A 27,096-nucleotide genomic window follows, 5' to 3' on the forward strand; every position below is an offset into this window, starting at 1 on the left:
CTTTGGTATGAGCCCAATATATTTTAAAGATAAATGTTAAAGGAAAAAACTATAACTAAGTTTCTTCTCACAATTCTGGAATAATTGTGCTTGCAAAGGTATGATTATCTTGCTGCACCTACTGCAATTGTCAATTCACCAAAATCAACACAACTTTGTGTGCTTCACTGCAAATAAGGCACAATAGCTCTGAATATTGTGTAAATCCCTGTTGCTCGCTAATTCTTATTGAACAGAAGCAATTCATTTTGTTTGTTGTCTGCTATAGCACACCTGTCTAAAATATTGATCTGAGATTTGCACGAAAGTATTGGAGAAAAAAAAAACAATGCAAGTTATCTATATTTATTGACTCAAAAAATAAACACACTTTAAAAAAGATATGTATTTAAACGATACCTTTTATTCTGTCCAAGTCTCTTGTAGGTGTCCAGTAAAAAAAAACATAGTGCTATCACTGGTATATACACTAAAGTTACTGAAATGAAACTCCATGTGTTTTTATGATTGTGCTGTTGCAAGTTTTGGATGACCTTTGGGAGATAATTACAGAACCAGCCTTTTCATGCAAGGCATAAAAACAAGCTTGTTGAAATGTACAATATATTACATGCTTTTCACTTGTACCCATCTTTGACAGAGCATTATTTATAGGCCATTCCTGATGCCAGTTTCCTTGTTTGCACCTAATATAAGAATGAAATCTGCAGGTTTTTTTTTTTTCTACTTGTATCCGTACAGTATATCTGAACTTCAATACAAGTAGCTTTAAACCCATAATATAGGTATTTTGCAATTGATGAAATATATTGTATTGGTATGGCATCAGTTATCCGGGAACCCCTTATCCAGACACCAGTTATACAGAAAGCTCAGAATTATGAAAAGGCTGACTACATTATAATCAAATAATCCAGCTTTTTAAAAATGATTTCCTTTTTTCTCTGTAATAATAAAACAGTACCTTGTACTTGATCCAAACTAAGATATAATTAATCCTTATTGGAAGCAGAACCACCTATTTTATTGTTTCCATGATTTATTTAATGTTTACATGATTTTCTAGTAGACTTAAGGTATGAAGATCCAAATTATGGAAAGATCTGTTATCCGGACAACCCCAGGTCCCAAGCATTCTGGATAACAGGTCCCATACCTGTAGTTACTTTCTTTTGCAGCATTATATTTTATTTGTTGCAAGAGAAATAATTATTCTTAGGACTATAGCACAACACCACTGGATACAATACCACCTGGATCCTTTATTTTAGAATAATATATCTATCCTATGTATTTTGAGTAATAAAATGTACTACTGTTATAACTCTGCTACAGGGCTATATAGCCCAACCTCACATATAAGGTATTTACTATGATAAACGTGTTCTTTTAAAGAAAAAGATTTGCGAAATTCTGGTCTAGAGGAAATAGGGTGCAGAGTGGATGGTGATTACTTGCAGAAGACTGACACAGCTAATCAAGTATTAATACTAGTTCTGATGTATTAATCCAACCTTAGCTCACAACTTAAAGTCCTTCATTTGTGCCCAAATTACTAGACCTGTGTCCCATGGAATATTTATAGACAAATACAAGAGTCCTCTGCACTCAACCTCATTGCACCCCTGCCTAATGGTTTTTAAAAATTAGTGGTGAGCACAACTTTCCCTTGTTTCCATTGGAATATTGTCACCAATGTCAGTGTATATGTTGGATTTTTTTGTGTGTCCTTTTGTGTCTAAGCTTAAAGCATCCCCAATGCATAAACAATATGAACAATAGTTACTAGTAAATTAAGAACAATGAATGAGATGTTATCTGCAACACATTAAACAGTTTTAGTTAATGCAGACACAGTAAATATGTAGTATCATTAAATACAAAGAAGGCTGTCAGTTCAGCCCTCCAAACCATTTTACAGTAAATGTCAGATGCCATCTGCTAAAAGCAAAAACATTTAGTCTGTATGGCCTTCTGGCCTTCACACACACATGGAATTGAATATAAATGACTGAAGTACAGTCCAGTGATATTTTAATTTGGCAAAAGAACACCGTTTTTTTAATAAGAAAAAAAGAAAATATTCTCACAACTTTCTGATCTATGAATTCAACAATTAAACGGGTTTGAAAAGTTATTCGTAAATAGAATTGCTACTGAAAGCAGCGTCTATCTGTTTATATTCTGTGATCTTCTGGGTCAAATACTCATTACAATGTAGTAGAAACCACTTCTACCACATTGCTTTGGAAGGAAGAAGCAGAGAACTGAAAATTGCATAAATAGCAATTACATTTACAAACAAATTAAAATCTCTGAAAAGTGTGAACGTGATCAGGACCTTGACTAAGCACTACATGATTTAATAATACATTTTTAGGTGGAGATCACCTTTAAATTAGCAATTATTTCTGGTTACAGAGAATAAAACAAGTTACATGAAATGAATCTGACTTGAATATTTTCGTGTAGGGAATAAGCCAGGTTGAAATTCTAAAACCATTAATTCTGCCTCCACAAGATAAGTTAAAATGTATGCCCCAAAGCATTCAGAAAAATAAAATTAGAATCATATTTTTAAGGCAAAATTCAAATCTATTTTCAACAACTCAATTTTGCTATGACTGCATGCTCTTGACAAGCTGAATCAATTTTTTTTTGAGAACATAAAGGTCATTGTTCATTGTTTACATGAGAGATTTGTCCCTGTGACTTACTTCAAATCACACAGCATTATATCGATATAAACTAAATGATAATGGGAAATAAGAGCCACTTTGATAACTGTATGCCCCCAGATTCAATGGACTGACAAATATATAAAAGTATGGTTTTTAAGTTCAAACACTATCTCTCAGATTTACTTGTAAAAGTGGACAGTATGCATTGCGAAATGAGAAGATCTAGAAAATGTATAAGTCTGATACATAAGCTGATGAAGTCTGTAGTTTGAAGGTTAGAGGGACTATAGGTCTAAATCTTGTGCTTGCACTACAATATTAGTATTGGTGCCATGTTGAAGGGGGATCCTAGAGATAATATATGTGTGCAGTTTGTACGAGGAACTCTTAAAAGAAAACTATACCCCCAAAATGAATACTCGAGCAACAGATAGTTTATATCAAATTAAATGGCATATTAAAGAATCTTATCAAACTGCAGTATATATTTAAGTAAATCTTGACCTTTGACATCTCTTGCCTTGAGCCACCATTTCGTGATGGTCTCTGTGCTGCCTCAGAGATCACCTGACCAGAAATACTACAACTCTAATTGTAACGGGAAGAAGTGTGGAAGCAAAAAAAACAGAACTCTGCCTGTTAATTGGCTCATGTGACCTAACAAGTATAGTTTGTTTGTTATGTTTGTGTGCACAGTGAATCGTACGATCCCAGGGGGCGTCCCTTCATTTTTAAAATGGCAATTTTCTATTTATGATTACCCAATGGCACATACTACTAGAAAAGTATATTATTATGAAAATGGTTTGTTTACATGAAGCAGGGTTTTACATATGAGCTGTTTTATGCAATATCTTTTTATAGAGACCTACGTTGTTTGAGGGGTATAGTTTTCCTTTAAGGTCAGTGATCGGCAAGTTGCTCACCACCCCCTTGGATGTTGCTCCCAGTGGCCTCAGTGCAGGTTCTTATTGTTGAATTCCTGGTTTGGAGGTTTAGGTTGCATAACAATAAAGTTTACTGTCAAACAAAGCCTCCTGTAGACCGACACTCCACTAAAGCTGGCCATAGACGCAAAGATCTGATCATACAAATCGAGGATTCGTACGATATTCGGACCATGAGTGGAGAGTCCCGACATTTTTCAGCCGTCGGAGATCGGTCGTTTGGTCAATCGGAGAGGTTAGAAAATTTCTGTCAGCTGCGGGTCACTAGCTTTGTCGGACATAACTATCGTACGATTGCTGTCAGGGGCAGAACATCGGCTGATCTGTTCTTACTACTTCTGAATGGTAAGACTTTGATCTTTATGGTAAGTGGCAGGTCGGGAGATGGGAAAGTCCGATCGTACGTTGATTCGTATGATCGGATCTTTGCATCTGTGGCCAGCTTTAGGGGGTACCAAATGGCTGATCACAGCACTTATTTGCACCACCCAGGAACAATTTCCATGCTTGAGTTGCTCCCCAACTTTTTTTACATCTGAATGTTGCTTACTGGTAGAAAAGGTTGGGGACCCTGTTCTAGGTGCTCCAGTTTCCATTTTCAGTCCAACAATATTAAGCTAGTGAAATATTAAGTACAATAAAATAAAGTGTTGTCAACATGTAAAACTACTTCTGGAGTAAACTTGTTTCAACCTATTTTAGCACGTTTAAAGCATACTTATGGTACAGTATAAATAAAAGCCTCCAGTGTGACATCATTCATACACAGTATATAGACTGCATCTACTACACAGGCCTTTATACATACTGCAAATTGCCCTGTCCCAACACCCTCAGGTATAGAGATTATTTTGAGATAAAATAAGTTGTGCAAATCTGCTATTTAAGGGCTGGAATTCTAATAAGTTTGTGTGGCAAAACACTTAGCAAATGATATTTTAGCCTTTCGTGAGGAAAAAAAAAAAGTTAACGGCTTACTGCAGTTTTTACAGATTTTGTCCTAGTCAGGTTTAAATTGCCATCACAGTTGCGATTTGAAAATAGAACTTTCCCTGAGGAATGTAGGCTCTGCATTTACCAACAGCACTAATGAACTTGCACAGCATAAAGAAAGAAGCTACAGTTTTACGGGTGAACAGTAACACCCCTTTTTTGCTTATTCTTGTAAGCAGTGCTGTATGATCTTTTTATGTTATTGGAAGTCTACATTATCAAGCAAGTATATTATATATCCTAATTATTTTAGCAACCCTAAATACATGAATCAATACATATAATCTTTTTATATCAATAACCCAGGCTTTGTGTGAATAAATCTCATTTATGAACACATGTTAACACTACACTTTATATGGTGTTTTTCTTGGCCTTTAAGCAGAATCAAATACAAAGGTAGACTCACAAAGTCATTAAAGGCTATTACTTGCTTTCAAGTGAATGGCTGGTAAAGACTGGTTATCCTCTTGTACCGCTGTAAAAACAAGCACTTAAAATATCTATTTCTGGACAAATAATAAACCATTATAGGGGCTTGGTGCATTTACACAGTCAAATGTTTCCAAATTATTGACTGAACAATTTTCGTTGCTCTAGCACTTATCCTTTTAACTGGAAAATGGTTGTTTTTCACTATATGAAGGCAGAATTTAATGTATCATTATTACTTAGCTAATATTATCACTAATTTGTGCTGATATGTCTACAGGAAGCATATTTACTGAATGCTCTTCCTAACAGGGTCACCCCAGCATTTTATCATAGGGAGTGCATAGAAACAAACAGCCCTATCCTCATACTGTAGTTCTCTCAATAAGTCTTATGTCTTATACAGGTATGGGACCTATTATCCAGAATGCCCTGGAAATGGGGCTTTCCAGATAATGGTTCTGTAATTTGGATCATCAATCTAATAGAAAATCATGTAAACATCAAATAAACCCAAAAGGCTGGTTTTGCTTCCAATAAGGATTCATTATATATTAGTTGGGATTGAGTAGAAGGTACTGTTTTATTATTTCAGAGAAAATGGAAATCATTTTTAAAAATTTGGATTATTTGGATAAAATGGAGATGGCCATTCCGTAATTTGGAACTTTCTGGATAAAGGATCCCATACCTGTACTATTATTGTAAGTTAACTTTAATTTTCTATTTAAGTTCAGAAAACAACTGTCCAGTTCGTCTGTAGATAATGCTGTTTTTTTGTTTTGACTGGGAGCTGCGATACTGCATATCTAAATGCTCATATGATAGTTGGCTTCTTATCTGCTTCTTAAAAGCCTCTCTTGTTTGGCATTGGTTTTCCACTAAAAGAGGAAAACTTAAGTAGAAGGAAAGTTCTAAATGTTAGAACCCCCCTAGGTTGGTGTTCCTGCAAGAAATCATCTGCACTGGCCCAGGATACTTTTTGGCAAGCACCAGTGATCCTATTCTTCTCTTTCTTTCTCCTTCAATAACTCCTGACTGGTGCATGAGTAGTACATTTAAAACGCTGGCTTTTTTTTCTGCATGTCGCGCTACTGCACATTTGCACCTGCGTGAACAAGTAAAAAATACCAGGTGAAAAATGAATTGCAAATCATAAAGTATAAGGGTGGCCTTATATGTTTTGTGCTCAAAGTGGGCGCCAAGGAAAATTTACTTCTTTAAGGATAAATGCACAAGACCATCTTTATGTGAGAATTAAAATTGTATCTTTTTTACTACATGGTTCACTCAGTACCTGTGTTTTTTTTCTATTTTTCCTGAGCATATATGAATTAACATCAAACGCTTAATGGAAGATAAAAGGTAAACATAAGCGACTTTGGGCTTCATAGATAATCCTTGTACAGCAGGACAACCAAATTTTACAGGTTTCCATAAATATGCATCTCTATGCTTTTAGTCATTTTAAAGAACCATTCCAGACATTAGGGAAATAGCACATAATTATGTATGACATTATCTGTAAGGCCCAAGTAATTTCTATAGAGTTGCAGAAAATAAAGTGCAGGCGCTCCTTCTAAAGCTAGATTATTTCAGAAAAAGAGACAAACATACACAATGGCAAAATAAGGGATATCATTTTGAATTAAGAATGCACACTCTAAATGATTTGCATCCTTCAAGCCACAGCCGTTGAAGAACTTCAACCAAAAGTATCTTTTGTGGGGGTCAAGGTCAACGAATGCTGGCAGCTATAAAACATGTTGTTAGGGTTTCTTACTTAAATATATGTAAATAAATAAATAAAATAAAAAGAAATCTACTCTGTCATGTTATTCCAACAAGGAAAAAGCACTTATGGTGTCTCATGAACACGGGTTGCTTTGCTTGGAGAACTTGTACAACATGGAACCACAGTGTTACTTAAAGGGGAAGGAAACCTAGTCGGCGCAAACCCCCCATCCCCCCTCCCGTTTGTTGCCCACCCTCCTTCCTCCCCCCTGGCCTACCCATCCCGCTGGGCAAATGCCACTTACTTGTTACTTACCCTTCTGCGCAGGTCCAGTCCAGGGAGTTCACCGACGACATCTTCTTCCACGCGATCTTCTTCCTGCTGTGAACGGCGTTTTGGCGCATGCGCAGTAGGATCATTTTGCCGGTACGGATCTACTGCGCATGCGCCAAAAGTCACGCGCATGCGCAGTAGATCGTACCGGCGAAATGATCCTACTGCGCATGCGCCGTTCAAAGCAGGAAGAAGTTCGCGTGGAAGAAGATGTCATCGGTGAACTCTCTGGACTGGACCTGCGCAGAAGGGTAAGTAACAAGTTAGGGGCATTTGCCCAGCGGGACGGGTAGGCCAGGGGGGAGGAGGGAGGGTGGGCACAAACGGGAGGGGGGTGGGGGGTTTGCGCCGACTAGGTTTCCTTCCCCTTTAAGATGGGGCTTAGGTGAGCTACTGGCTCAAGTGATTGGGCTGGTGAGCTTCTGAATAAAAAGCTCAATAACTCAAAAACCACAAATAATAAAAAACATGAAAAATTACGTCATACTAAAAGTTAACTTAAAGGTGAACAACCCCTTTAAACATTTACATCATTCATCTTGCTCAAATGATCCACAGGCCCTAATAAATAATGCTATTAATTTGTGCAGAAGGAGCCAGGCTGACCATGTGACAAACAATCCAATGCCTTTTAATGTTTGAAGTCACTAGTAGTAGTTGTTGTGCAAAAATCACCAGTGTTTCCTTTTCTTTCTAAGTCCATTTGTCGAACCAAACCAAATAAACAAGTACCAGGGTCAGGCCCATTTGTATTGTCTCTACTTTTTCCTATAAGTAGGCCTTAAAGAACAATGAGCTGGGACTAATTTTAAGAAAATAAACAGGATATATTTTGCCAAGTTGCTTTCCTCACTTCTCTCACATAAACGCTTGTTTCAGCCCTATAACACAAGATTTATGTGGAGCTTTGCCTATATCTGATCACAGAGAGACTGGTTCTCTGGCCCCATTTAGTTTACAGACTGGACATATCCTTTCATATGCACAAATGGGCTGGCTATTAATTCAGAATAAAAACTGATATAGCGAAGTTGGTGCGAACTTCCTATAATTGTTCAATACCATTAACAGTACTCTTTTGCTTTGACCAATGTCACACCACAAACCAATGAGTAGGCCTGCAAAATCACTGCTTTGTACAAGTTTTGAATGGATAGGAAAGCTTAATGAAACATACAACGATTTTACAGAAACCATAGGTCATATGAACTACTATGGGCTAAATGTTGCTTTGCAAAAACAGTTGCATAGGTAGTATTTCTTTATAAAGCACTCACATTTTTCAATAATTTATATAAAAGCAAATAAAAGAGAAGAAAAAATAATTTCTCAAAACAAAAATGTACGAATTAAACCAAATTCCAAGTTATCTTAATTACTTTTAGGAAACAAATGTATGTAGCATACTTTTCCCAGTGACTTAAGTGAAGACTATAACTTTATCTAATGGTGTGCGGTAGAAGCAGCACAAACTCTTTAGATGTGATAGCCAGTAGTCTAGAGCAGAACATGTTATGGATTATTTATCAAAATGGACAATTAGATGTTTACTTTGATTATTTTAACCGTTTAGACCTGTAAATGATTGCTAGCCACTGAACATATAACCATCTTACATATAAATAATAAAAATATTTTGCTTACCTTCAATAGAAAAACTTCCCATCTTGGATTCCAAAAAGTCAAATAGAGTACTTGGTGCTGAAGGCCTGGCACTAGTTAATTCATCATCTTCTTCAGCACGTGTTCTTCCTCTGCCTTTTCCCTTTCCTGTTAGTAAGCATTAGTTGTAAAAATATATATTTATTTTACAACAAACCACTAAAATGAAACAAAATTAAGCAGACTGACTGATAGTCTCCAATGCCTAAAGCAGAATGGTGAAGCATATTCACATATATATGGTTCTTGTTTATTTATTTTATAGGATGTTATCTTTTAACATGTGCCATACCTTTATTTAAAGGATTTTGAAGGGAATTGATCAGATCTTTTAAATGTGTAGAAAATACAGACTGGCCCAACCGCAGTAACATAAATTAACAAATATTTTGAAAATATTCAGTGTTTTTGATGTCCCTACATAAGTATGAATGATCTACTTAGAGAAAAAGAACTATGAAATTCTTTGGAACCTGTCATCACCACACTTTTGTGTATTACACCAATGTGATAGTTTGGTATTTTTCTAGTAACCCATAACAACCAATCAGCAGGTAACAGTGTTAGAACACAAACATCTGACTGGTTACTGTAGGATATTAGGAAAGTAGCAAACATAAGATGTTTCATTACACAACCTATTTAGCTGTAAAAATGTTCCCTACATCGAGATTACTGGCTTTGGTCGACAATCAAAACATTCTCTAAGGGACACTGGAGATTAGGAAATTGCTTTAGTGTAAAAGTGCTAAGCAACATCAGCTTGGACAGACATCTGTGGATTTAAAGAACATCTAAGGAATGAGAAAAATGTAACTGGGAAGGTGAGAACTGTCATGCTATTCTCCATGAGGTTTGAACTTTTGCCTCAGCAAGCCTTGGACTTTTAACTTTTGCAAAGGGAAAAAGTAAAAACAGTGTATAAAAATTATGAAAACACTGCCCTTGTTGCACACAAAGTTTATATAGTGAATAAAGTACCCCATCTTGTAAAATATAAGGATATTATAAGTTACCGAGGAGTTTCATGACAATATAAAAACACGAGGCCGAAGGCCGAGTGTTTTTATACAGGTCATGAAACTCCGAGGTAACTTCTAATATCCTCATATTTTGCAACTGGGGGTACTTTATTTATTATAATACACATAAATACATAAGTTTCAGTGATGTGATAGAAATGACATCAGAACTCACCGTTTATAACTGATGACATCAGAACTCACCATTTATAAGGATATCATTTACAAGATATTCATGGCTTTTGTGTATTATAAAAAGGTTACAGGCAGAATTGCCGCTTTTCAATAACTAAAATACCCTGTAGACATCCCTTATAATAAGTAAAAGAGATTCCAAATTTTTACCTCTGGGTGGTGGTCCTTGAACTACTTTGGGTTTGCTGCCTGTTAAGAGAGAATTTAAGGCAGCTTCCACGTTGTTACTGTGGTCCATAAGTGCCTGTCTGGCTGCATCCTTACTAAATCCCATTTCTGTGATATGTCTCAGCGCTCTTTCATCTACCTGCAGAACAAAAGAACACAGTGCTTTACAAAACATATACAAAACTGCCGCCTTCTCCGGTGTCCCCGATTCATGTAAATCTTTTATCAAAGCCTCCACGAGATAAATAATCCGGTCTAAATTTTCGTGGTCTAATGCAAATTATATGTAGATGCTCACGCACGTATAAATCTTCTGCGATGAAGAGCATTTAACCTGTTTTTCAAATGTGTATAAAAGGCACATGAAATTAAAAGAAGCTTTTATACTAAAAGTCATTCATACAAAGAGCGGCAAAAGTTGCTTCTGTAAAGACAAGACTTCTTTTCCATATTGGAAATGCCTCAAATTAATCACAAAAAGCCTAGAGAGAATGAACGGACAAATTTAAAGCTGCGGCATTTTCGGATTAAAAGGGAAATAAAATATTGATGTAGCCTTGTTTTATACGGTTTCTTTCTCAGTGAACGAAAACATATCTTATTTATTTAGTTGGTATTGCAACTATTTTAAAAGGGAATGAGAAAAATAGTTTACACTGTAATCAAAGCAAATGGAATGGTGCATCTAGCAAAATAAACAAGAGGAATAAAACATCCTACAATAAAATGACAAGTACTTCCAATAATCTCAAATCACAACTGCATATCAGAATATGGTTCCAGGCAGCCAAACCGCAGATTATTCTTCAAAAAAACATGCTTCTCCTTTCCCCCTTTAAGGACACAGAATTCATATTAATTCCCGCCATTGTAATGGATTGTAATTGCAAATACAGCATGGCAAAGTGTTTGTTGGAACAAATGATTTACACTAGCATTTAAATCTCCAATTACAGATTAAAGGGCGAGGTGACCATAAATTAATTTTTATTAGGTTATTAAAAGTAAAAGTTTTAAATTAAGACTAGTCTCGATTTAAAATATATTCAGATGATTTGCCTTTTTCTACAGGCACTAAACTATTTATACAGCAATTTCCAGGAAAAACAAACAAACAAATAAGTGGTCTGCCTTAGAAACTACAAAACAAAAATAAAACGAGGAGTGAAAAATTAAGTACTACAAAAGATAGTGTTTTTTTTTAAGACTGTAGTACAAAGAATAATGGAAAACAAAAAAGGTTAATTGCAATTGCTATATTACTAAGAAGTTTCCTCAAGGCAGGTATTAATTCCAGAGCTTCCTTCCATAAGGGCACCCTATCCAATTAAAGAAGATTCAAGTATAGGTTAGCATGTCTGAATGGAAGCAATTTAGAGCTTTAGGCTGTGCCCTTCAATTTTAAATTAAAAGTCAACTTTAAAGGTACAGAATATATATGAAGAATGAATACAGCATTTGCCCCGCACACAAGGTTGTAGATTAGCTCAGAGCAGAATGTTGAACAAAGCTTGGCATGCAAAAACATGTTCTGGACCCCTAGCAAAGAACTGAAAGGGTTAGTATGTGGTTTAGTTGTTAAAACTTACCAGTTCACGATATACTCCTTCTGATTTGCCTTCAGCTCTGATTATCTTCTCTCTTTGGAACACTTCCCTGTTACGACTCCCTCCAGCACCTGGATTGAGATTACTCCCGGCATTACCACCTCCTCCGAACGTCTTTGTCTGGAGATAAGAGAAGCTGTATTAAAGTAAACAACTCAATTTTAAACTCATCCCAAAGATTAAGCCATAATGCAGAAGGCAATAAATCCATGAAAGCTGCATTTTTTTATTATTAAGCTGTACCTACTGATAAATTAAACGCTAATTTCCATAACAGGAGCAGTTATCTACTCATTGGCTTTTCATTCTACAGTGTTTGAAGCAGTGAAAAAATAAGTTGTGTAATGTGCATGTTTATGAGCTACTTTGAACTCAGCCATAACAGTAAACTAAAATGGAAAACTATATAGCAGGAAATAAAATAACATGAGCGTTAAAGTGGTTGACTTCCAGAACAATATAACACAAAGGCCAAGTTTCTGAAGAGTTTACTGTGGTATTTTAAAAGGAGTAATATCAGAAGATGCCGACAAATAAAAAGATTTTTTTCCCAAAAAGATGGGGCTTGTAACATCCTAATAATAATATTAAGGTATTTATGGGGCGCAGTGATGGTAAACCCATTTTCCTGCAGCACAAACAGATAGGAAATGGAATATCTCATTATCAAGCAGTGTTCTGCCACAGGACAAATTACACATTAGAGGACTGCTTGTGGCTTACTAGAGCTAATGAGGCAAAACAAGCTTAAAGAAAAGCCACAACTTAATCTTCACAGCATCATAAACATGATCTATTTAGAGAATAAATCTGGAATTAAAAGAATGTTAAAACAAAGTAAAATAAATTTCCCACAGTGTACATCAGTAAGGCAAATGTCACAGTAGGCATTGTGGTCTTTTCTATAGTCCACTCAATGTTTCTTTCTTGTTACTTACTTTCTTAAATGTGTAAACAATGCAATCTCAAAAACATGCCTTCTGGTACCACCCTAAACATGGTAGATACACACACTTCAACTGTATCACATTACAGTTTGTCTAAAGGCTGCCTTCTATGATTGGTTAAATATCTATTAACACAGCAGCTGGAATCCAAAACCGTCATATGGTAAAGTTAGAGACTTGATACCCAACATAATGCTAAAAGGTGACTGTGGAAGGTGTTAAAGCCACGGTATGTGTTGATAACTATAAAGAGTTACAAGGAGAGGCTACATTTGCTTGCCTGACTCAAAGCATTTTACAAACAAACTTCTTTTCCAGCTTTTACAAAGTTTTTATCTTTAAAGGTGCTTTTACTCAATGCTTCATGGCAATACGGTGAGATAAAGATGTTTCTTCACTGTCAAGCATCACATACAAAAACATGAGGACAGTGCAGATGACAGTGTAAATGAACTTATGTGGATAATTTTTGCAGTTCTATCAACATACAGAAGCCTTTTCGCATGTTAGGATTTTTTTTCGATGAAATACATATATAATATTCATGTTCTTTACCACCCTTATCTTGATAAGAAGGCCCCCAAAACAGACTATGACAGGACCTGAGTTATTTTAGAGATTCCAGGACAACAGCAATAACATCATTTAGTTAATCATTTGGATAAACAGTTCTTGACATAAGTAATGTTATATTTAAAGGTGGCATCCAGAATGGGCTTCCACTGAAAATAACTTTGACCTATTCTTATAATTAAAAAAACCATGTATAGCCTTTATTACATATACACAAATGAACATTGTTTGGGTTTTACCCATATACTCTTCCATCTTTCCCAGACTCTGGACAGAAGACTAACAATATGATTAAGGCAGATCTACTCTAAAAACATTCGTCTTAAGGATAGAAACCATAAACAAGTAAACATTGCATAAAATATTCCAATATTTTGCACTGATAAACATGTAATTAAGATAAGGCTCAAACCTCTTTGCTTTTAGCAACTTCAGCTATCGCAGCAGTTCTTTGCTTTTCAAATTCATCATTCTCTCCAACAGCCTTTGTCACACTGGAAGCTTGCAGAGTTTTTCGGCTATCAAGTTCTTTGCTGTCTACTGAAGCAACTGATGCACATCGCTGATAATGAAAACAAATTATAACTATTAGCATGTTACTCACTTTAAATACCTTTTTTAGAGACTAAAGTGACTTAATAATTCACATCAGCACCTTGAGCTTCATTAATATTTGTGATTTAAGACTGAAAGCCACACATAAAAAACACTAGATGAACACTGATGACTGAAATATAACTTTAGATTGCATCACATTACAGAAAGCACTGCCATCAGTTACACAGGAAAAACTCTACAAGGAGCCTGCCCATTTAAAAAAAAGACAAACTAAATGCACACTGAAAACAGAAGAACAATTAGAACATTGCTATCTGTCTTTACAGATGATGTGCCTGTACATAAAACCATTGGTGTCCATCTACTGTACCCACTGTTCATTTTTTACACTTTAAATTAGGCTGGTGTAGCCAACAGATGATCCAGTTCAGTTGTCTTCTATCAAACGGGGCAGCTACTGCTCCATGTGAGGAGCCGTGGATCAGTGTTTTAAAGGAGAAGGAAACCCAGTCGGTGCAAAACCCCCCCCCCCTCCCGTGTGTTGTCCACCCTCCCTCCTCCCCCCTGGCCTACCTGTCCCGCTGGGCAAATGCCCCTAACTTGTTACTTACCCTTCTGCGCAGGTCCAGTCCACAGAGTTCACAGGTACCATCTTCTTCCAGGCAATCTTCTTCCTGCTTTGACCGGCGTTTTGGCGCATGTGCAGTAGGAGCATTTCGCCGGTACAGATCTACTGCGCATGCGCCAAGTCACAAAGTTTTCGTGACTTTTGGCGCATGCACAGTAGATCGTACCGGCGAAATGCTCCTACTGCGCATGCGCCGGTCAAAGCAGAAAGAAGATTGAGTGGAAGAAGATGGCGTCGGTGTACACCGTAGACTGGACGTGCGCAGAAGGGTAACAAGTTTGGGGCATTTGCCCAGCTGGACGGGTAGGCCAGGGGGGAGGAGGGAGGGTGGGCAACACACGGGAGGGGGGGAGGGTTTTTGCGCCGACTAGGTTTCCTTCTCCTTTAAGTGCTGATTCAATGGTGTTGAATGGGAAAATCTGCTCTTCAAACTTCACCGGTTAATACAATCTTACAGTATTTCTAAAAGGATTATATTTGAGCCTGTTACATCAAGGAAACTTGCTTGTGTTATATCTTTATTATAGCAATATGTGTACATTCCATATATACATTGTGATCTGTATTTGAGAATGTTGTGTCATTTACATATTAGATGGTATCAGGACATAACAGAGGCAAGTTTAAATACATCCTATTTAGCACAAAGTTTTTACTTCCCTCCCCTTTGACCATGGCCAGTGAGAATTCAAGATGTAGATATGAGAAAGGGGCGATAACTGGTTAAAGGCAGTTATGTGTAGAACCAAAAACTGCACACAAATAACACAAAACAAATGTTCGCTGCTCCAAGGGTTAAATGCAAATTATCCGATAACTCCAACAAATGTTCCATGTCAGATGCTGCCTCCTTAATCTGCTGATTCCATGCAGGCAAAGTCTACAAATAAACATATAGAAGGGGCACACTCCTATTGTGTAAAATTGTATCAGCACCTTAAATTAAAGAGATATATTGCACTTACAATTTAAGCAGAAAATTATTGTACTGTACACAGAACACCATCACCCTTGAGAAATTCGGGACATGACTAAACATGTTGGTAAACAGATTGAACAGACTTTATTGATGAACAATCATTTTCTGATTAAGTTGTAAGTGCAATATATCTTTATTTGATTACAGGTGCTGATAAAAGAATGTAAAAAGAATGGTTTAAATTAGCCAGAGAGTTCCTGCATTGAGGATACAGATCCAACGGAAGCATGAGTATCAGGGTGACAGTGGAATTAGATCCAACATCGATACACTTGCTATTTCCTTTCTAAATATCTGTTATAGATTATATGTAGCCTGTGTTGTTTTACATTTGTTATTTTGCATCTGTGTTATTTCTGTATATATGTGGCAATAGCTTTAGTAATTAAATATATATTTAGATTGAACTTTCACTTTCATTAAAGAACCCTTATAACCAGGAATACTTATGTACATGTGCATTTGAGAAATATATCCTTGGTCAACAAGCCCCCTCTCTAAATCCCCCTGCTAGGTCTTCAGGCCAGACAAACCTCACAACAGCTTCACAGATGATCCATGTAAGGCTGTATGACAAGTTTAATAAAGCTAATATGACTTGCATTATTATAGCATAAACAATTACATTTTTTAAGAAGAGAAAATATACCTGTCCAAAAGGCACAAACGGTGGGGGTCCTCCTTCTATTCCAATATTGCTTCTACTGTGCTTTGATAAACTCTGGTAAAAGATCAATCAAAAGATATAATGTATACAGGTTCCAGCTTACACTCAACATCTCCTAGTATAACATTTTCTTAAAGGGATTATTCACCTTCCAACACTTTTTCAGTTCAGTTATTTTCCCATTGTACACCAGAAATAAATACTTTTTTTCCTCAGTTGATTTTTATTTTTTTCTAATATAAACTTTAAAGGACAAAACAATTCCAAAATAAAAACTTGGGAAAGCTCTGCTGTGGCTGTGTAACAGGTAGAACACCACTTTGAAACACCAAAGCTTTAGTAGGTCTGTCATATGCAAAGCATTTTGTAAGTAAAACACATATCACATTTCTACAGTGATATATCATAGCATTTCTTTGAAAGCATTAGTGCTGCCAAAGGAAAACTAAAGCATAACTAAAAAAGGCTAGAAATGTTATACATTATGTTTTGGGCTTCTGTACCAGCCCAAGGCAACCACAGCCCTTTAGCAGTAAATATCTGCACCTCCAAAGATATCTCAGTAGCTCCCCATCATCTTTTCTGCTGATTCACTGCACATGCTCTGTGCTGCTGTCACTTACTGAGCTTAGGGACCCACTCACAATATACAGTACACATATAAATGTCACAATTTAAGGCTGATTAGTAATTAATACAGATAATTACTACATGGCAGCACAGAAACCAGTGCAACTAGCATCAGAATTTAATAATCAGCCTTGTAGCACATCAGCTTATATTACAGACAAACTGCATTTTCTGCTTGATAATTTGCAACAACCCCTAAGTTTAGCTTCTCAACAGCTGCTCAGAGCCCACAGAGCATGTAAGAGTCACAGACACTTTCCAAGATGGTGACCCCCTGTAACATTTCAGAAGTCCTGGATCATTGCTGCTATGGAGAAGCTGAAACTTTAGGCTGGTGCAACAAGATTAGTAAATAAAATATGGCATTTTTAGCCACATTTTAAGGGTTTAGTTTAAGGTCTGGAAACAATGTCAGCGGCCCATCAGGTTTTAGACCCAGTTGTGGCAGAATTTTCTACTGGCATTGCAGCAGAAAATGTTTATCACTACATTTAGGGCTAGTTATGCTCACTGAAAAGTCACTGAAAATTTATCTCAACTCTCCTTAAAGGGATACTGTCATGGGAAAAAAAAAATGAATCAGTTAATAGTGCTGCCCCATCAGAATTCTGCACTGAAATCCATTTTTCAAAAGAGAAAACAGATTTTTTAATATTCAATTTTGAAATCTGACATGGGGCTAGACATATTGTCAATTTCCCAGCTGCCCCAAGTCATGTGACTTGTGCTCTGATAAACTTCAATCACTCTTTACTGCTGTACTGCAAGTTGGAGTGATATCACCCCCTCCCTTTTTCCCCCCAGCAGCCAAACAAAAGAACAATCGGAAGGTAACCAGATAACAGCTCCCTAACACAAGAGAACAGTTGCCTGGTAGATCTAAGAACAACACTCAATAGTAAAATCCCATGTCCCACTGAGACACATTCAGTTACATTGAGAAGGAAAAACAGCAGCCTGCCAGAAAGTATTTCTCTCCTAAAGTGCAGGCACAAATCACATGATCAGGGGCAGCTGGGAAATTGACAAAATGTCTAGCCCTATGTCAGATTTTAAAATTGAATATAAAAAAATCTGTTTGCTCTTTTGAGAAATGGATTTCAGTGCAGAATTCTGATGGGGCAGCACTATTAACTGATTCATTTTGAAAAAAAAATTTTTTTCCCATGACAGTATCCCTTTAACATTTAATCAACACCTGCAAGATTTCAATGGTGCATTCAAATAACAGAAAACAAGAGCAACCAATCATTGATTTAAAAAGGAGTTTAAGGCCAGGGGCACAAGAAGCATATCATCTTTTTTCCTCTGCCTATGTTTTGTACCCTGGCGGAAGAGTGTGCTCCTTCCTGTAGTGGCATTGAAAGGCACAGAGTAGACCTGTGGGGAGCTACATGGAAGAGATATTGGCACTAAAATACAAAAGCATGAATTTTCACTCAGTTATTCACTCAGTGCAGCTGCACACAGGCTGGTCTGTCAATGGCCTGTCTACAAAATGTGGGTGGAGAATTGTGGCTAATTCGCTCTGTAGGAAGCCCCTGGCCTACTTTTTTTTTATTTACAAAAAGCGAAATGTAATTCAAATACACTGTATAACGACTGAGAATTAACTTAATGTGTCCAAAATGAAGTATGGATTCCAACAAATGAAACGAGAGTGAGGATACTGCAAAAGTAAGAAGCATAAAGAATACGTCCATAAGACCAAGCAATGTATGCTTACATGGAATAAGCCTAAATGGCTTTCTGCACACATCTGTATATGATAATATGACATGCAAGATCCTATACATATTTAACTCATGGAATCCTTCATAGCTGTAAATGTTACGACAATGGTTTAAAAAAAACAAAAAAAACAAAAAAAAAAAAACAGGCTGGGCTTAATGCACTCTGGGAACACTTTGCCATTAAAGAGGAAAATTAGATTATACAGGGATCTGTTATGCAGGGGGGGGGGTGATTTGTGCACTGGTAATCGAATGATTTATCTTGCAAAAACCATACAAGTAATAGCTTCATCTTAATGAGCACTTTAAACGGTCATACTCCAGAAAGCCTGAAAATGGGTCAATTACACCTTCACAGACAATAAGGAAAATATAAATGCAGTGTGTCAGAAATAGTCTTTATTTTTGTTTATTTTTGGTGGTAAATATATTTAATGATTTCATTGCCCTAACTGTCTGAATCCGGCATGAGTCTGCAATGCACTACTGACAAACACACAGTGGGGATTTTCTGACGTAGGAAACAAACATTGGGTTGAAAACCCATTTTTATCTCAAAAACAATAAGAAAAAAAACAAATAAGCATTCACAACAGCTGGGATTATGTTTCTATCGTGACATTTGCACCGTAATATTTTCAAAAGACAATTACAAAAGCTTGTGCTCCTTCATGGACTTGGGGCAGGTCAGTTTTTCAGAAACAAGACTACATAAAGTTAACTTTTTTGTTTTTGTTTCTATTTCACCCTCTCCCTACAATATTTTTCTATTAATATCACTAAAACATCAGCACTGCATATCCTCTTTATAAATCAAGAGATACTGTACAGTACATACATCTACTAAAATCCTCTCTGTCTGCCGGCAGAAATAACATAAGTATAGGAAAACCATTATCAAAACAATTCATTTGTAGCAGAAAAATAGACGCAATGTGAGAAAAGGCAAAAGTAATGTGTTATGGAAACATGGTATCAGGCAGGCAGGATAGATTAGTTGGTTTGCTACCCAGGGCTGCAGACAAGAGTTAAGCCTTGTGCAAAGGAATAGGCAGCTAGCAGTGCAGAATACATCCACAGCATCCTGATTGTGCAATGATGACTGCATATTAAAAAGGCATCACCACAGGCCACCAGTCAGCGGGGAGAGAAGCAAGAAGTGGAACGGTTAGGAAATAAATATAAGAGAGAATCTGTCATTTAACTTTCCAATTAATAATCCAAATGCTTGTGCTATAGCAAAGCTAATGAAATTTTATCCTTTCGGCTTTCAGTGGTCAGATACCGCAACAGAAACTCAATTCATGTCCTCCACATACCCAGTTTTTTTGGGGGGAGGCTAAATTACCCTAGCAGCCATGCACTGATTTTAATAAGAGACTGAAATATGAATAGGAGAGGACCTGAATGCAAAGATCAGTAAAAAAAAAAAAAAAAAGTAGCAATAACTACATTTGTAGCCTTTTGGGGCATTTGTTTTTAGATGGGGTAACTCACTTCAAGCAATTATTTGTGAATAACCTCCTCTGATGAAGCACCCAATGGTGCGAAATGCGTCAGGAGGGAGTGGCTGACATGAGGTATGCAGACAGGGTGAAGACACTGCCATGTGATATGATGTGAGTTTATTTTTTACAATTATGTAATTTATTTCTGTGGTAATTGTTTACAAATAAATGCTTGAAGTGAGTGACTGTGCATATCTGTTTGATTATTTGCTTAGTGTCATTGGACCTTGGCATTGTGCTCACTCATAGACAGCATATGGCCATGATATATTATCTATCATTTTTAGATGGAGTCGGTGACCCCTGGTTGAAAGCTGGAAAGAGTCAGAAGAAGAAGGCAAATAATTCAAAACTATAAAAACAAAGAGAGAGGGTCGATTACAAAGTTGCTTTAGTATTAGCCATTCTATAATATACTAAAAATTAACTTAGTGAACCACCCCTTTAAGGACAATAATGCATTCACTGGGGGATGAAAATGTCTCTCCCAGCAAATAGTGCAGATGACACTACAGATATGCTGAAGTAGTTTCCAGTGGTTTACTTCTCTGAAACAATATTTTACCATCAATAAATATCTTGTGTTAGTTCTGCTTGCTTGAAGTAAATAGGCAAACACTGTTATAGGAGAATAATGGATGCATACCTTCAAAATATTGCTCATTCTCTGCCTGGAAGAGTCAATTTAATAACAAAGCCAAAAACAAGAATTCAAAATGATTTGTGTTAACCTCACCCTCTGCAGCTCCCACTTCTCTATGAGATGTTCCACTTCACCTCCAAGAACGACAGTGTTGGTGTCATCCAAAAGCAAGAATCCATTTTTCACTTCAATAGTTCCTAATAGCTTTATTTTTGTGCCAGGTGGAGTGTTCAGACTAAGAGGGAGAGAGAAAGATGCAGAATACAAGTAAATGTTGGCTTTTCTAAAGTTGCCAAGAAAATAATTTATTTTCCCTTCACAAGCATGGGACTGTCAGAAAAACAGGAGCTGCTTGTTTATATGGCATTGAAACAAGCACCAACATATGCTGCAATTGTTTACTTTCCTCTTGCTTATTTTATTGAAAATGAAGGAACCAAAATAATGTGCAGGGAGATTCTCCCATAATATACTGTACCCAAGGATGACTTTTCTTAAAGGAGAAAGGAAAGGCTAAAATGAAACGCTACAAATAAATTGGATTGGGAGCACCTTCCGCCATAGAGCAACATCAAATGGTGTGCAAGGTCAAATAGATTAATGTAAAGTAAGATTTCTAGAGAAAGATTGACCTTTAAGATTGCACCACCCCATTCAGTATTCAATAATTCCCTTGAACAAGTTAAAATAAAACATAACTTTTATTGATATAGTATTAAAAAAAGTATTAAAATTAAGGCGCTGGATTTCTTTTAGCTCAATTAGGCAGGGTTCCTTTCCGATTCTATGCAGGGTTAACTCGCTAATGGTGGGGACTGGTACGGGGTAGTAAGCACGGCATAATCGGCACTGTGGGAGATATTGCAGAACGCCTTTGATTTAGGCACATTAAATTAGTGCCGACCCGAATGCAGGCTCCTGGGGGTGGTGGATCTTGCTGGTCTGCACAGGCTGCTCCGAGTGTTTGACAGGGCTGAGGTTGGTCCGGGTGAGGGTATATTTCAGGCAGTTTGCCAATATCGTTTAGGTTAACCCTTTAATTTCCAGGCTGTACTTCGACACTTATTACTTCGGCCCATATTAACCCGTGTCCTAATTGTAATTTTAATTTTCACTAACATTCTGGAAGTATTTTTTTAATACTACATTAATAAAAGTTATGTTTTAGTTTAACTTGTTCAAGGGAATTATTGAATACTGAATGGGGTGGTGCAATCTTAAAGGTCAATCTTTCTCTAGAAATCTTACTTTACAAGACTAAAATTAAGTAAGCTTTACCAGCAATGTCTATTTTAATACACCAGTAAACCCTCACAGTAATGCTGTTCTGAGTCCTCAGTAAAAAGGCTTCTGCATCAGACTTCCTGTGTTCAGCATAAACCTCCAAGGCTAGGGCTTGAGCATGCTCAGTTTGCTCCTTTCTCCCTCTCCCCTCCACACAGATTACAATGGTTACAGGGCCAACAGTCTAGCCTCATATAAAACAAAAAAGTTCTAATTTTGGCTTCGGTAAGCACTCCCACCACAGGAATTACATTACCCACCCATGTGGCTTCTTTATTCGCTTCCACCCATCCTAGTGCCTCCAAATTGAAAAAATCTACCAAACGGATAGTGTATACCTCACACATTTCAACCTCAGCATATGTAGTAAAATGCTACCCAATGATATCTGAACCTAAAAAAGATATAAAATGCCATCATACTTTGTGGCCTAATTGAGGGAAACTAATGAATTATGCAATAAACCTTCCTAAAAAAAGGTATAATTTGGCATTGCTACATTCATGCACACAGGATCATAACAGTTAAGTAGCACAGAATTCAGGACAAGACAAATTAATTTGGTTGTCCGTAAAAAACCTAAATAGGATTCATTAACAGATTATAGCATTTAATTAGCGCATTGCTTCATATATTTCCAAAATCCTAGGTAGGATCCTAATGTATATCTCTTATCAGCCTTCTTGATAACCCAAATTCATTTCATAATGTATAATAAGTTTTCCTGTGGAAGACAAGGGATTAAAACTTTTCTTTACTAGAAAAAAAAAAGAAAAATCAAGCACAGCAGAGTTGAGAAGCCGATATAAAATCATGAAGAATTAATAAGGACAGTCCTTTCAAACTAGTCAATACATTGCTTGGCCTTTTTATATTAGGTTTGTTCTAATTGTACAGAGATGTGGAACAAGCTTTCTCATTACTGAAATGTAGGACTCATTCAAGTTATATTAGGAAAGATGAATGGTTACTTGTATAAAGGAAATGATCAATATGTTTCTCCTAGATTTTAGATTTCCTGTTTAGCTTTAAACACAGATGAAAGTAGTGCTGTATAACTTTCTTTATTTTATCTGTGCCAGCGTCCATTAAATCCTGTGGTTTTCAAATGTACAAGTTTGCTTACTTTGTGGGTCTGTGGATTACTGCTTAATGCCAAAGAACAAACCACATCCATTAAAGACATGCAAAAAAAGTTTTTGTTTTTTTTTTAATATTTTTATTTAAAATACACTAATTTATAGGAAAAATATTACCGGTACATGCAGACATTGTGTATTATCAGATAAACTGAAACACTGGGTTCAGACCACTGGTTATGTCCTTTCAGTTACTGCTTAATGCTTTTTTTCTGCAGAATAATTTATTTTAGGGATGCACAAAATCCATTATTGTTGGAAGAACTGAATTGAAGAAACTGTAAAATTGTTGTGTTCCGTTGTGCAGAGCTTTAAAGTGATTCTATAGTTTTAGATCTGGTTTGGCTGAAAAGTCGCAACATGCAGTGGTGGATTGACATCAGCACTGCCTTGAGCTCAGTCTGCCGAATGCCCCATCTCCTACGTGACTGAGTCGTGATCCAGCTCCACCAATGGATTTAGTAATGATTGTCTGTCTGGTGATAGGTAGGGGAGATTTAAAACAGAATATTTGTGGATTTTCTTGTTCTTTACAGGCACCTAAGGGCCCTTTAAGGATGTCAACCTAGACACATGCCCTCAAATACCTATACAGAAAAGACATCCCTGGCTACAGGAATTTCGAATTTTAGAGCGATTACCGTTTCCAGCTCTGTGTTTTATTTTCACCAATTGTTCAGAGTGATTAGGATTGGGTTCAGCTTTAACACCACAAAGGTCTATTATATTTGATTTTGAATCGCTGTGTTTAAGAATTGACTTCACTTGAACAACCAATATCCCATTACAATGTAGAGGGAGGTTTTGTAACAGTCTACCAGCATTGTGTAGGACTTTCCTCACACATCTACAGCTCCCTCTGAGCACAAGGTTTAAAGGAGAACTAAGCTCTTCAACCCTTCCACTGCTCACTTGACTGCCCCTATTCCAAGCACCCTGCCCACTGCATTCATTCTTCCATGTCCTGAATCAGCTACTACTGCTTATGCTCATGCAAGATCTGTGTCAGCGATTGTCAGAAGAGGAGCTGAAAAATGACAGAAGATTGCCCTTTTGAACTGTGATGCATTTTAGAAGAATTTAGAAATTAATAACGTTATTTAGAAGAGTACACGTTTTATACATAATAAACCAGTAAAAGAGCAAAAAGTAAAAGAATCAGTTCGCTTTTTAGTTGATAATATGTTTTAGCAGAAAGAAATTAAATGTGCAAGTGGAATCTTAATGGTTGAGAAATAGTGAGCCTTATCTTGAGTTAAAACCTTGCCTCAGTGTCACAGTAAGGATTTCAGCCGTTAGAAAGCAGACTAGCCATTCATTAATCAACACCTTTGGTATGAACGTTGTTTAGCAATTACTTTACACATTTAGATGCACTACATGCCCATATCAACACTTTAAATGAAAGCTCATTGCACTTTAAAAGCTTTTCAACAGTTACCCATTAGTTGTCCTTAAAGATTGCTGCTTGCACAGTATCTTCCCAAAGACATGTTTGGAATACAGTATTAAGTAAAATCGAAAATTCACTGACAACAATACGTAAAAATTTGCTAATTGCCTTTCTAGTAAGAAAGAACATATATTGTTAAAGCATTGTAAAACCAAAAATAGAATTGTGCACAGTTAAAGAATAATCTGTGATTTTATTATGATGAAGTTGTTTATAATTTTATTACGATGAAGTTACTTGTAAATTAATTTACTGTTAAAAGCAGTATCTGCCTGTTCATTACTATTCTCTGCACTCACAAACATAGTTTTTAATAATGAAAGAAAGCAGCAAAGCCAGCTCTCCTACAGGCCTCGTATGCTTCTTAAAGGTGTGTTAATCAGCTGCCTTCTACTACATTGCTTCAACCAGCAGGGCAAGAATAGCGAGGGATAGAAACTGATCTTCGTATAATAATAGCAATTACATTAAAAACTTTACAATCACTGGAAATATTTAATACTGCACAGATTTTTGAACTGGCAAAATCTTAATTATGCATCATATATGGAATGTTAGGAACAGTGATAGGTATGACCACAGTTGTTTTGAGCTGGCACTCAAAATGCCTAGTGTGTTATTACCCTTACACTTATTGGGATTCAGTTAATCTCTAGCATGCATGGAACTGACTGTAATATGGCACCAATTATAAAAAGTTAAAGGGGCTGTTCACCTTTGAGTTAACTTTTAGAATGATGTACTGTGATATTCTGAGAAATTTTGCAATTGGTTTTCATTTTCTATTATTAGTGGTTTTTGAGTTATTTAGCTTTTTATTCAGAAGCTCTCAGGTTTGCAATTTCAAACATCTGGTGGCTAGGGTCCAAATTCCCCTAGCAACCATGCATTGATCTGAATAACATATTGGAATATGAATAGGAGAGAAACCTGAATAGAAACATGAGTAATACAAAGTAGCCTTAAAGAACATTTGTTTTTTTAGATGGGTTCAGAGACCCCCCACTTGAAAGCTGAAAAGAGTCAGAATAAGAAGGCAAATAATTAAAAAAAACTAGCCATTAGCCATTCTATAACATATTAAAAGTTAAAGTAAGCTGAACCTCCCCTTTAAATAATGTATTTATATTTTGATTAAAGGAGGTGTTTATTTAAAGCAAACACTGATATTGGCTATGTGAATACCAGTTTTAACTATTATCCTACCTCTACTGCTGCTGTTAGCTTTGCCTTTTTACCCTTAGTATGTGCCCTTTGCTGAAACTGACTTTTCTGTCTATTCATTATATAGAAACCAGTTATCCAAAAAGCTCTGAATTACAGGAAGGTCATCTCCCATAGACTACATTTCAAACAAATAATTCAAATATTTTATACAGATTTCTGTATTCTCTGCAATAGTAAAACAGTGCTTGTACTTGATCCCAACAAAGATAAAATTAACTCTTATTGGAGGCAAAATAATTCTTTAATGTCTAAAGGAACAGTAACACCAAAAAATGAAAGTTTTAAAGTAATGAAAATACCATGTAGTGTTGCCCTGCACTGGTAAAACTGATCTATTTGCTTCAGATACATATAAAACATATAAACAAGCTGCTGTGGAGCAATGGCAGAAATGGAAAAAAAGGCTATATGGTACAGGTTTAATAGTGGATAACAGATAAACTCTGTAGAACATAATGGAGTTATCTGCTATCTGCTGTGTAACCCGAGCCTTTTCTTCTTTGAATGACTGCCCCCATTGCTACACAGCAGCTTAATTCTATAAACAATAGTAGTGTTTCTAAAGCAGACACCGCAGTTTTACCAGTGCAGGGCAACACTGCATTATATTTTTATTACTTGAAAACACTTTCATTTTTTTAATGTTACTGTTCCTTTAAATTATTTTTAGGGCTCTTACAGACGAGCGTTTTTACCTGTGCTCCCCTGCGTTCAGCCGCAGGGGAGCGCAGGAATAGACGCATTACATTTTTTCCAATGGGGCTGTACTCACACAGGCGCGTGTAGGCGCCGAACGCAGGAAAAATGCAGCATGTTGCGACAACCTGCGTTCGGCGCCTACACACGTCTGTGTGAGTACAGCGCCATTGGAAAAAATGTAATGCGTCTATTCCTGCGGTCCCCTGCGGCTGAACGCAGAAAAACGGAACGCAGGGGAGCGCAGGTAAAAACGCTCGTCTGTAAGAATCCTTCGTAGACAAAGTATGATCATCAATATTATGGAAGATACCTTAAGTATTCTGGATAAGAGGTCCCATACCTGTACTATGTGTCAGTGCTTCCTTGATTATGTATGATTGTGTATTTCATAGTTATTTATTTGTATGAAACCCTGAGAGTAAGGTTTAGTATGATGCCAGAAAACACAAGAGAGTGCTTTAATTAGCTCAAGTATTCTGGAATCAATTACTTTTTTTTTTACTTTTGTGCTGAATTTTTTTTACCCAAGATCAGCTGCCATGTTTTAGGTTTGCTTTGTTTTGCTTGATTGCTGGATATGAATGTGTCTAAGGTATATATGACTGCTAGCTATTCATGTTCTTTCTACCTAAGGGGCAGAAACATGTTAGGAT

At 36.6% G+C, this 27,096-nt stretch overlaps 1 protein-coding gene across 1 annotated transcript in view; it reads right to left on the bottom strand.

The window, feature by feature from the left end:
• tdrd3.S (tudor domain containing 3 S homeolog) overlaps positions 1 to 27,096 on the bottom strand; it is a 94,644-nt gene that overhangs the window by 11,884 nt on the left and 55,664 nt on the right. Inside the window, exons 5-10 of the mRNA XM_018249917.2 lie at positions 20,735 to 20,876; positions 16,110 to 16,181; positions 13,708 to 13,857; positions 11,758 to 11,895; positions 10,151 to 10,307; positions 8,766 to 8,891 (exon numbers count right to left, since the gene is read on the bottom strand). Of these exons, the coding sequence (XP_018105406.1) occupies positions 8,766 to 8,891; positions 10,151 to 10,307; positions 11,758 to 11,895; positions 13,708 to 13,857; positions 16,110 to 16,181; positions 20,735 to 20,876 (785 nt within the window). The remainder of the gene's footprint in view (positions 1 to 8,765; positions 8,892 to 10,150; positions 10,308 to 11,757; positions 11,896 to 13,707; positions 13,858 to 16,109; positions 16,182 to 20,734; positions 20,877 to 27,096) is intronic.

This window comes from Xenopus laevis, chromosome 2S, assembly GCF_017654675.1.
Source record: "Xenopus laevis strain J_2021 chromosome 2S, Xenopus_laevis_v10.1, whole genome shotgun sequence".
In the NCBI taxonomy this organism is placed as follows: Eukaryota; Metazoa; Chordata; class Amphibia; order Anura; family Pipidae; genus Xenopus; species Xenopus laevis.